Source organism: Diabrotica virgifera, chromosome 8 (assembly GCF_917563875.1).
Source record: "Diabrotica virgifera virgifera chromosome 8, PGI_DIABVI_V3a".
In the NCBI taxonomy this organism is placed as follows: Eukaryota; Metazoa; Arthropoda; class Insecta; order Coleoptera; family Chrysomelidae; genus Diabrotica; species Diabrotica virgifera.
The window spans coordinates 102757611-102769882 of record NC_065450.1 but is presented as its reverse complement, the minus strand read 5'-3'; the positions used below and the strand labels follow the sequence as shown (position 1 = coordinate 102769882).

At 31.3% G+C, this 12272-nt stretch overlaps 2 protein-coding genes across 2 annotated transcripts in view; one reads left to right on the top strand and one right to left on the bottom strand.

The window, feature by feature from the left end:
• Positions 1–11000, top strand: part of LOC114333308 (novel acetylcholine receptor chaperone) — a 70633-nt gene extending 59633 nt beyond the window's left edge. The window contains exon 3 of the mRNA XM_028283168.2: positions 6884–11000. Coding sequence (XP_028138969.1) covers positions 6884–7095 — 212 coding nt within the window. The 3' untranslated portion in view covers positions 7096–11000. The remainder of the gene's footprint in view (positions 1–6883) is intronic.
• LOC114333307 (zinc finger protein 782-like) overlaps positions 1–12272 on the bottom strand; it is a 476554-nt gene that overhangs the window by 61383 nt on the left and 402899 nt on the right. The window lies entirely within an intron of this gene.

Genomic DNA, 12272 nt, shown 5'->3' with positions numbered 1-12272 from the left:
ATCCTTTTTCTGAAAATAGCACATTTTTTCAATTCCCAATGTTCCAGTTTTGGTGATGAAGACACCAATTTAGGCGATCAATCTTGTGCTGCCTGGATAACTAGGGAACCTATAACTGTTTTCTGCTGTACACTTCTTGGCATGAACTCTTCTTCTTATCGTTTCAACTGAAACAGTTACACCTGTAGCTTCCAAAAGCTGCCTTTGGAGCTGCAGGTGACAATTGGTTGGGTGTCTTCCAGCTGATTGGACTATTAAACGATCGTGGCGAGCCATTATTACCTTTTGGCGACTTTCCCTTGCTTTATTTTTGAGCTTTCCTAGTTCCTGTTGCCCAGCATAAGTTTTGGACAGAACCCCCTGTGTTACGCCCAGCTCTAAAGAGAGAACCTCCCTCTGAGAACATTGCTTGCTCCACAAGACTAATAATCTTTCCTCGTCGTAAGTTCTATAACCCCACATGAGGCATATTTTCGTTTTTGGACGCAAAAGTTAGTTTATTTATTTTCGTTCAATTTGCAACTCAAGCAAATAACCTATACCGTACCGAGCTGTACTATCTGATTATCTTATAGATTTGTTTATTATTTTCAATCACAAGTTTCTTCGTAACAATCAAAAGTTTTTTCAAAAGAAATAAATATTACTTTGAAATACATTGTGATTCCATATAAGTTTGGGTGTGTGTAGACTACATACTCTCCATAGGTTGCAATAAAATTTTGCAAAAACCGTCAAAGATTTCAACACAATCCCTCTCCGGAGTCGACATGCTACTTTTTGACCGGTCTAGTTAGACTCAAAAATATGAGTGAGGTTACAATAATTACCATCAAGCTGAAAATTGGCAGGATTGTTCAAAATACCATCATAAATAAAATCTAAAAAGTCCTCATGAATCCGACCCGAGTTAAAAAATTTACGCGGGGTCAAAGGTCACAAAATATGGTTTTTACCGATTTTCATCGAAACGGTAAGTTCTATCATAAAATTAGTTCTTACAAAAAATGTAGATTAGATAATTATCCACAAAAAATATTTTAATACTTTTTTTCGTAAGAGCCACCGTTTTTGAGATACAACGATTCAAAGAGTTGAAAGAGTTCTAATCGTCATAATATGTATTAGTACACCACGTATATACATCACTGAAGCTGTAATACAAGTAAACATAATATTCTATCGGTCAACTTAACTTATATTATACATAATAATATAAGATATTATAAATATGATAATGTTTCTACTATACAGCTTGCGGTCTACCGAGGGATGCAATGTATAAGCTGCATTATTTACAGTGCCAACAAAAAAATCTTTACAATATGAATGTAACGCGAAAGTAATAAGAATTATTATTTCAATTTTACGGCTTATTCCCAACAAAAATAGTAAATTGATATGACAAAGTATTAACTTATAATAAATCTTCTTACTTATGCGTCTTATTCAATTTGTAAAGATGGGTTTTGTCGGAATAAACCTGTTCTATCGGTACGTCGGCTAATCTAATCACCCTATCTATTCTTTTCTCAGAAGGGTTTGAACATAATAATGAAAGCCAACTTTCTAGGCAAAATGTTTATTGCTAAGTACTAATAAACATTTCAAGATACAATAAACTTTATGCAAATTTAGTTTGTTTACTATTATGCAAATTACACCGTTATCTTACTGGGTGGCGAAATCCTCCAGGATAATGACACCCTCGAGGTATTAATTAGTCTTGAGTACTACTCCGGAGTGAAAATACGTGTTAAACCTAATTGTATTACTTGAATGTGCTGCAGTTTAAAAAAAACTAATTCAACTCCACAAGAAGTTATTTCCAACAGAATTAGCTTTCTTCTCTCTATGTATGGAGCGCCTAAAAAAACTACGTGCTTAGATAAGCTTCGATATGCATGTTTCTTTAAAAATACTCGAAATAAAAAACAAGTGCAATTATCTTGTCTTCCCCCAACCTCAGCGGCTGCACATCAACATCTTTTTCGGGTAGTTTACCAAGTTTAAGTGTGGCTTGGTTATCAGCTAGATCCAAAAGACTGGGGATGGCAATTAGTCGACAGTTCATTAGAACCAATTCGAACTTTACTCCCACCTGCGCCGGAAAAACTCCTGAACACAATTTTTTGCAACTGTAAAAAAGGGATGTAGCGCTAAATGTGGTTGCAAAAAAGTTGGACTGTTTTGTTCGGTAGCATGCACTAATTGTCAAAACCGGTCGTGCTGCAATGTTGAATCACCAACAATTGAGAATTCATTTGATTCTATCGAGGAGCCATGCGATGTGTCATTATTGGGACAATTTACTTGCACCCAGGATGAACAAAAAGAAGAGGAACAAAAAGAAGAAGAACAAGAAGAAGAAGAAGAACTAGAAGGTAAAGAAGAACAAGATGAACAAGGAGAAGAGGAAGCAGATGTATTAGAAAATTATGAACCAGTTGGATAAATTTCCCTTTTTTTAATTTATACCACTTTTTATAACTTTTATCATTTTTAACCCTTGCCAATATCGATTATTCAATAGCTTCAAATTAAACATAATTATAACAGATCCGTGGAATAGGCCTACTGGGGAAACCAAGTTAAAAAACGCGCTAAGTACACTACCTCAAAGGTGGTCTGGAAACGTGTGCGCATATTATGACGATTACAACTTTTTGAATCGTTGTATCTCAAAAACGGTGGCTCTTAGGAAAAAAAGTAATAAGACATTTTTTATAGATAATTATTTAATCTACATTTTTTTAGAACTAATTTTATGATAAAACTTACCGTTTCGCTGAAAATCGCTAAAAACTATATTTGGTGACCTTTGACCGCGCGTACATTTTTTTAGCTCGGGTCGGATTTATGAGGACTTTTTAGATTTCATTTATAATGGTATTTTGAACAATAATGCCAATTTTCAGCTCGATGGTAATTTTTGTAACCTCAGATGTGTAAGTTGACCGGAGTATTTTGCAACGTCGAGAGATAGACTGAGTAATGATGCATCATCGCACCCTACACTATCATTAGTAATGGCAGTATCCCCTCCCGTTTACAGTAATGATGTGCCGAAATCAGAAAATCCGGATTCGCATAATTACCTACTGTTCGTCATTTCAACTTTGTCAACCTTACACGATAATTATTAACGTCATTGCCAAATAAACGATTCATGGTATAATACTGTACAATTTTGTAAAATACTTTCATCCTAATAATGAAGATTAATCCATTAACATTGAAGTATAGTGCAGTCATTGAAGGTTTTCACCTCCGATTTGGTTGAACCTCCATCCTCCACCAAAATTCGTAATTAGTTAAAGATACCTCAAGAAACAAAAGTGATATGGTGCTAACTTGCGCTTTTACCATGGGGGACGATACCACCCCTTCTCGAGGACGAAAATAATTTTATTTAACATAACCCCATAAATCGATAGGGGGACAAATTCTAAGCAAAATTTGTTGTATCAAGTTATTAAAATAAATCAATACTTTTTGAGTTATTTAAGATCAAAGATTTTAATTTTTCGTGAAAAAATGCATATTTTAAAGTGGTATTTCATAAATAACTCTAAAACATAAGTTTTTACAAAAATTTGTTATTACCAAAATTAAAGCTTATATAGTTATTAAGGTACCCAGGGTATTATAAGGATAATAACGCTTGAGGTCAATGGTGTATAGACCGAGCGCCTTTGGCAGGTATATACGTTGACCAAATTTATAGCATTTATATCATTGCATGCATTTTATAACATATACTTACTAAACAATTGTCTTTTAGCATAAGTAAATACCCTAAATAATGGTTTACTATGATTTTATAGCCCTTGAAATTACCTCTTAGACGGTTTTTGGATGAACCTGATAACATAAAAATTAACGTAGTCATTCTAAAAAAAAAAATGTAATATTTAAAAAAAAAAAATTGCAGCATACATTTTGATGCTATCAACTTCTTCTGGAGCTCATTTAATAAGTATTTCTGAGTACTTCGACAAGTGTTTAATACGTACATGTTATAAAATGCCTCGTTTTCCCGGTATTTCTCTCTTCAATCCTATTCCCCCAGAGGGAGTGTAGTGGTCGACGTGATGTCGTGTATTGTCCGTCTCCAATGATCTCTGTCTCTTGTAATTTTTTTAACTATGCATAGGTCTTTTGCATATTCCTGTGATTTGATCGATCCATCTTGTTGGGGATCTTCCTCGTGATCTTGAGCCTTCCACCTTTCCTTGTATAATGAGTCTTTCCATGTTTTCTGTTTTTGCTCTCATAACATGTCCAAAGTATTTCAATTATTGGGGATGGACTTTACTGGAGAGTCGTTGGCTAACTTTTAGCTCTCTTAAAATTGAATTATTTGTCCTACGGTCGGTCCAGGGAATTCGTAGCATTCGTTTCCAACAGAACATTTCAGTGGCGTCTATCTTTCCCCTTTCCGATTGTCTCAGGGTCCAAGATTCACATCCGTAAGTCAGTATTGGGAATATTAAGCAGTTGATCAACCTCATTTAACGCTCTTTAAATTTGATAGTCCTTCCATATTGTGGTCATTTTTGCTGTGCCAAATTTTGCTAGATCACATCGACGTTTTATTTGAGGCGCTCAGAGCAACAGTGGCCAAACCCCAAAAACGAAGTTTTGAGATAAATGCAATCTTTGCATTCGTATTTCCATTATGCTTATGGGATGGAGCTACAAATTATGTATTGATAGATTTAGACAAATATAGGGAGAGGCTGTGTAGACCCTTGTTAATTCGAAGATTTAATGTTGCTGTTTTTACTGATATATTAATCTAAAAATGCTCAACTTGTGGCCACAGTTGCTCTGAGCGCCTCATTTTTTCCTGTAGTGGCCCTGTGTTTGTGATCAATGATCCCAGATATAAGTATGAGCTCACAACCTCAAACCGGTCAATTGTGATTATGTGTGGATGATTGTTATGTAGTATATCCACTATCATGATCTTAGTCTTTAATATGTTTAATTACAATTAAATATTTGACTTTAGTTTTCGACCAGTCGTATAAAATTAATCAGCTCTGCTTGACTGTTTGTAAGATGGGCTGTGTCATCTGCGAAACGTATGTTGTTTATTTTGTGACCATTTATTGAGATCCCGTTAAGCACGCGTAATTAGATTTCAGTACTCACCAAAAAAAATATACATTCAATTACCTATAACTAACTTTGAATTAATAGTCAAAAATTTGCAAGAAAGGAATTTATTCGGATTTTTATTAGTTTCAATTTTGGCAATAATAACTTTTTTGTAACAACTTTAGTATTTGAGCTATTTATGAACAACCGCTTTAGTACAAACATTTTTTCATGAAAAATTAAAATCTTTGATCTTTAATAAGTCAAAAACGTTAAAACTTAATAAGGCAAATTTTGCTTAGAATTTACCTCTCTATCGATTTCTGGGGTTATTTTTAATATAATAATTTTCACCCCCGAGAAGGAGTAGCATCCACCCCGGTGTAAAAGCGCAAGCGCATCATATCAACTTTGTTCTTTGAGGTATTCTCTAACCACTCACTAATTTTCATGAAAATCGATGGAGGTTCACTGAAATCGGAGGTAATGACTCATATCCACCTTAAGTGACTGCACTAGTAGTTAATACAGTGCGTCCATAAAGCAACGCATAAATTCATTATTAGCTAAATAAACAACGTTATTAGAAATTCCCGAAATAGATCGATTTTTTTTAGATTACGATTTTTTGGGATATATATCATACTAGTGACGTCATCCATCTAGGCGTAATGACGTAATCAATGATTTTTTTTACATGAGAATAGGGGTCATGTGATAGCTCATTTGAAAGGGTATTTAATTGTATATTGAGCAATATAAGCATAAATATAATTATTTATACAGGATAGTCAGGGTTATTCACTATATTTTGACACCCCTGTAAACTGCAATTAGAAAAAAATGTAAAAAACAAAAGTTATTCGATTTTTAAATTATGTTTTTTGACATATATTATTACTAGTGACGTCATCCATCTGGGCGTGATGACGTAATCGACTAATTTTTAAATGAGAGTAGGGGTCGTGTGCTAGCTCTTTTGAAAGGTTATTCAATTTTCTATTCAATAATATAAACATTAACATGAATATTTATACAGGGTGTCAGAAAAAATTTAAATTAAAAAATTGACACAAAAAGAAGAATGTATTTAATCTATTTAATTCAAAATACATTCTACTGCTGTCAAAAGACAGAAATAAATGTTTATTGAACAAATAAACATTACTTTTCACTTAAATTCAATTTTCAAGCTGTCACTGTTTATTTGACAAATAAATATTTTTGTTTTTCAAAATATTTTTCGCTTAAATTTAATGTTACAGTTGTCACCCACCTGTCTCTTGGCAGTTTGAACATTTTATTTAAGCGAGAATCAATGATTATTTCTTAAATAAATTTCTTTCTGTATATTGACAGCAGTAAAATTTAGAATTTAGAAGTAAATAAATTACATACATTCTTCTTTTTGTGTCAATTAATTTAATTTAAAAATTTTTTTTGACACCCTGCTTAAATAAATATGTTAATGTTTATACTACTGAATAGAAAATTAAATACCCTTTTAAATGAGCTATCACGTGACCCCTATACTCATTTTAAAAAGTCATCGATTACGCCCTCACGACCAGATGGATGACGTCACTAGTATGATATATATGCCAAAAAATCCGAATTTAAAAATAAAAATCGACGTATTTTGGGAATTTCTAATAATGTTGTTTATTTAGCTAATAATGAATTTATGCGTTACTTTATGGACGCACTGTATATTTATTTTTAATCTGGAATATTTTATTTGGTTCAGAGGTTTATTGAAATTTATTTCGTTTTTCAGATAAGATAAAAAACCTTTCCAACATAGTCCTCCTAATTCTAACGCTGATGGCCGTATATTCACATTATATGGTAGCAGATAAACTAGAAAGGACAGCCCCGGCGTTAGTTTTCCTTTTCATGTTGAGTGGAAGACTTGTGGTATTCTTCCAACTTCAGAAACGAGAACAAGAACAACGTGAACCAATAGCTAATGGATTCAAACAGGAATAAATTTGTTAATGTGATGTAACAGTAGATCCCTGTTTATATGTGTCAAGTAAATAGCTATAACAAACAATTTTGACTGTTCGGACGAAATTACTAAGTCTGTACTAAAATTAAATATGTACAGTGTATTAAGTTAACGTTTAACGTTATTATGACAAAACTACAAACTTTTTGTATTTTTCTGTTTTAAAACATATTTGCATGCTTAAAACATGTCATCATTTACCGTCAAGTTACCGTCGGAAAACTGCACAATTGAGAAATATACATATGTACCTGATATGTGAACACATTTTTATGTTTTATTTTGTGTTAATTCGTTGATAAATTTTAGTACACCTACAGTTTATGATGTTTATGATGTTGAATTCACAATATTTAGATTTATTGAGGATAAACCACAATTGAACATATTTTTATATTTGATGATTCGATTCCCACTTCAGAAATCGTTATAAAAATACAAATAAAACAAATTATTTGGGTTTGTTTCTTCCATATAGAACAAAATGTAGAATATTCTTCCATAAAGTATTTTTAGGTACCTTTAAAATATTTGAACATAAATTGAAAATGGTAAGTGGTTAAAAATAATTTGAGAAGTTTCAAACGACACATTGTATATTATATATAGAATCGGATCTAACACTTAAAGAAATATGCAACGAAATCATTCACAATGTGAAAAAAACTAAATACAAAACTAATTTCTACACATTGTATGTCGAATATTGCAGAATAAGGCCACCAGAAGATACAGTGAAAGAAACGAAAATAAAGTAGATGAAAACAAATACTAAAAATTGGGACAATGAATATCACATGCTTAACAGGAAAACAAAACAATTAATGGAAAAAATGGCAAGTTACAATATTAACAGTTTAGTTACATGTGAAACAAAAATCGCCAAAAAGAACTATGAAGATTGAGCATTATCATCTCTACTACTTAGGCATACAAGCCAAGAAAAGAGCGAAAGAATCGAAAAAAGAATTAGGAATAGTTGTAGCTAACAGGCAACAGAAAACTGTAATAAAATTCTACTAATTGAATTACAACTTTAAATAATAATTATTATCCAAATCTGGCCCAAATGAAGGAACTGTAGATGCTGTTATACAAATAGAGTAAGAAAAAAAAGCGAATACGTGATGAGAGATGGAAATTCACGAATATGTTGAAATAAAATCAAGGGACATACTGTACATATGTACAGGAATCTACAGTCAAAATCAAAATAACAGATATGGACATAATATATTATAAATATGTTTGAATGTTTCTTTATAAGTGATTTGTTAGTGGACAGCACCTTCTAGAAAAAAGAATAAAGCAAGCGAAACAAATAAGAAAGCAAGCAAATAAGGAATGTTTGAAAGAATTTAGAAATGATATAATAAATCAGATATACAGGGTGTCACCTCTAAAGGGACGGAAGATTACAGCGAAATGGTAAAAGATTTGAAATTTTTTTAAATTATTAGTGTGTAAGTTGATAAAATCTACATTTTAAAATTATTTTGAAATATACAGGGTGTCCCAATAAATGACGTCGTATCAAAGCTATATTTTTTCTTATGGAACACCCTATATTTTATTACATTTTTTAATTGTCCGCAAAAAATAAGGTATAGTTTCATAAGGCTTCCCTATACCTGTGTACAGAGTGTTCTGAGTTATGGTGACTTTTCTTAAAATGTAAAGTTTTAAAAGAAGGCTAATTCTTAAGGTATTTAAGAAATTAGGAAAAAAATACTTTTACATCTAAATAGTTGTATATTGGTTGAATGTATTCCATAATTAATTATTACACAATTATATACAGGGTGTTCAAAATTTACAGTTTCATTATTGGATTATTCATCCTAGGTCTAATAGTTTTTGCGTAATTTACAATTATTTAAATTCTTAATCTGTAAATCGAGTTTAAAACAAAAGATGCATCTCATTGTATGACATCGTCATTTTATGACAGTACGGTCTGGTAATTATCAAAAATATAAACATCCGTGTATGAAATTCAAATTTAATTGTTCCTAAAAATGAATAATCTACGAAAAAGTAGACATGGTACTTACTTTGCATTGGGGAGTGTTTGCAAAATTGTATCTTACCTTCTTAAGTTTACGCTCAAAAGTATCCTGATAGAAGACACCCAAAAAGGACGTTTTTGAGAGATTTCAATGGATTCCGTACTACTGGTAATGTTGCATACGGAAAGTTAAATAAAAATAAACCAGTTATTTGTGATGACGTCAAGGAGCTTGATGTTCTGCTTTCTGTTACGGAAAACCCAAATACTAGTAAAGAAAAAATTTCGGGTGAATTGTAAATCAGTCAAACGACTGTTAGAATACTTAAAAGAAACCATTATTATCCGTATAAAACTCAACTACACCAGTATTAGACCCAACAGGATTATGATAAATATTTAACTTATCGTTTATGGACTTTAGACTTTATAGAAGATCCTGATTTTTTTAATGTATTGTATACAGACCAATATACCTACTTTTCATAATAATGGTCTAGTAAATAGACATAATTTTCATTTCATTATGATACAGTAAACAAACATTTATTTCGTACTGTTTAAAAATCGAGAGTGACTATAAATATTATTTTTAAGATCAATTTACCGTTTAAAACAATTGTAAATTACGCAAAAACTATGACTCTTAGTTATAGAACATCCCTATACCATTCGAAAGATGAACCTGCGCTTAGTACAATAATTAATTAATATACATGGTGTTTTATTTAAAATAAGCATCCTGACACATTAAATAATCCAATAATGAAACCGTAAATTTTGAACACCCTGTAAATAAATGTGTAATAATCAATCACGGAATACATTAATTATAAAATAAAAACCAGACCATACTGTCATCAGGTGACAATGTCATACAATGCCATTAATTAACTACATCTTTTGTTTTAAAATCGATTTCATCATCATCATCATCATCAACCCGTACGCGTCCACTGCTGGACATAGGTCTCCCTCAGCTCTGTCCATTCATCTCTATTTTGTGCGGCTTGCATCCAGTTACCGATAACATGTTTCAATCATCGGCCCATCTGGTTAGTGGGCGTTCTCTGCTCCGTAGTGCTTCTTCTCGCGGCTCCACTCGATTTACAGATTAAGAATTTAAATAATTGTAAATTACGCAAAAACTGTGAGACCTAGGTATAGGACATCCATATACCATTCGAAAGAGGTAAAATTGTTTAGTATATTTATTGATTAATATACATGGTGTTCCATTTAAAATAAGAATCATATGACACATTAAATAATCTAATAATGAAACGGTAAATTTTGAACACCCATTAAATAAATGTGTAATAATTAATCATGAAATACATTCAACTAATATCCAAATACTTAAATATAAAAGTAATTTTTTTATAATTTCTTAAATAACTTGAGAATAAGCCTTCTTTTAAAACTACATTTTAAGAAAAGTCAACATAACTCAGAACACTCCGTACATAGGTATAGGGAAGCCTTATGAAACTATACCTTATCTTCTGCGGACAATTAAAAATGCAATAAAATATAGGGTGTTCCATAAGAAAAAATATAACTTTGATACGTCGCCATTTATTGGGACACCCTGTATATTTCAAAATAATTTTAAAATGTAGATTTTGTGAAATTACAAACTACTAATTTAAAATTTTTTTCAAATCTTTTACCATTTCGCTGTAATCTTTCGTCCCGTTAGTGGTGACTCACCCTGTATAACAAAAATACTAGAACATTCTGGAAAACGATCAGATTAAACGGAACATTAGTAAATAAGTATAAAAAATTCTAGACGAAACAAATATTAAGTTTAAAATGAAGATATATGTAGTTGACGTGTGGTAAAAGGATCACTTAAACTAATTTAAGAAATTTTAAATCAATATAGAGATACTGAACAAAACACTTGAAAAAATTGAAATAGAAAAAACTTACTTGCAGAATGGGTCGGATTGAATCTAAAATGATTAAATTCCTGACCCTAGTGAGAAAATGATGGTTTTTGGAAAGACTACAGACGTATTGAGAAGAGTGGAACTACCACAAGAATGGAGAAGGTTAAGTACCTACATATTATTACCAGGATCTAAAAAGACGACCCTATCTATCCAGAAAATTACAGGGGTATGTTTGCCTTTCAACAAGCTTTAGGGTCTATACAAGAATACTGGAGTATGTAAAATAACACACAACTAAATTAGAAGATAAACAATCGCATATTTATAGAACTGGTAATCAAATAAATAATCATAAATAGAGATAGAATTTCGAAAACAGTAGCATAATTGAAAGTAACAAAATAAAATATATACAGGGTGTTAGAAAATAAGTATGAAAAATTTTAAGGGCTAATTCTACATGAAAAATTAATACCAGTTTACTCTATAAATATATGTCCGCAAATGTTTAGTTTCGGAGATACGGGGTGTTGAAATTTTTATTTCAAACTGCCAATTTATTTATTGATCTAAGACCAGTTGAGCTATGAAAATGAAATTTGGTGAATATTACGAAGTAGTTATTACGAATTTTTTGACATAAAATTTAGAATTTTGTATTCATCATTGGCGCGCCTACGGGCAATGGTCTGAAAATGGTTTTTAAAGAAAAAAATAGTACGCCACTGAGATATTTCGAATTAAAAATTATTTTTAAATTCCACGTCTAATTTATGATAAAAAACCTTTCTTGCCTTTTTTTCATATGATGCACCATTTTTATGCAGAAAAATAAAACATCTTGGAGCGTATTTTTCATTTCTTAATACATCATCAATAACTATCCAATATAATAATACTAAACTAGAACAATAACAGAAAATATTACTAATAAGATTTCAACTAGGTGCAAAGCTGCAAGAAATGTTTAAAATGATCTCCTTTACAGATAACAGAAGAATTTTATATTCATCATTGGCGCGCGTACGGGTAATGGTCTGAATTTTTTGAAGAAAAAAATAGTACGCCATTGAGATATGTCAAACTAAAAATCATTTTTAAATTCCTCGTTCAATTGACGACAAAAAATCTATCTTTCCTTTTTTTCATATGAGGCGCCGTTTTTATACAAAAAAATAAAACATCTTAACGCTTACCAAGTATTTGAGGTAGTTTCCATATGCATAGAAACTTAGTTCAAATACTT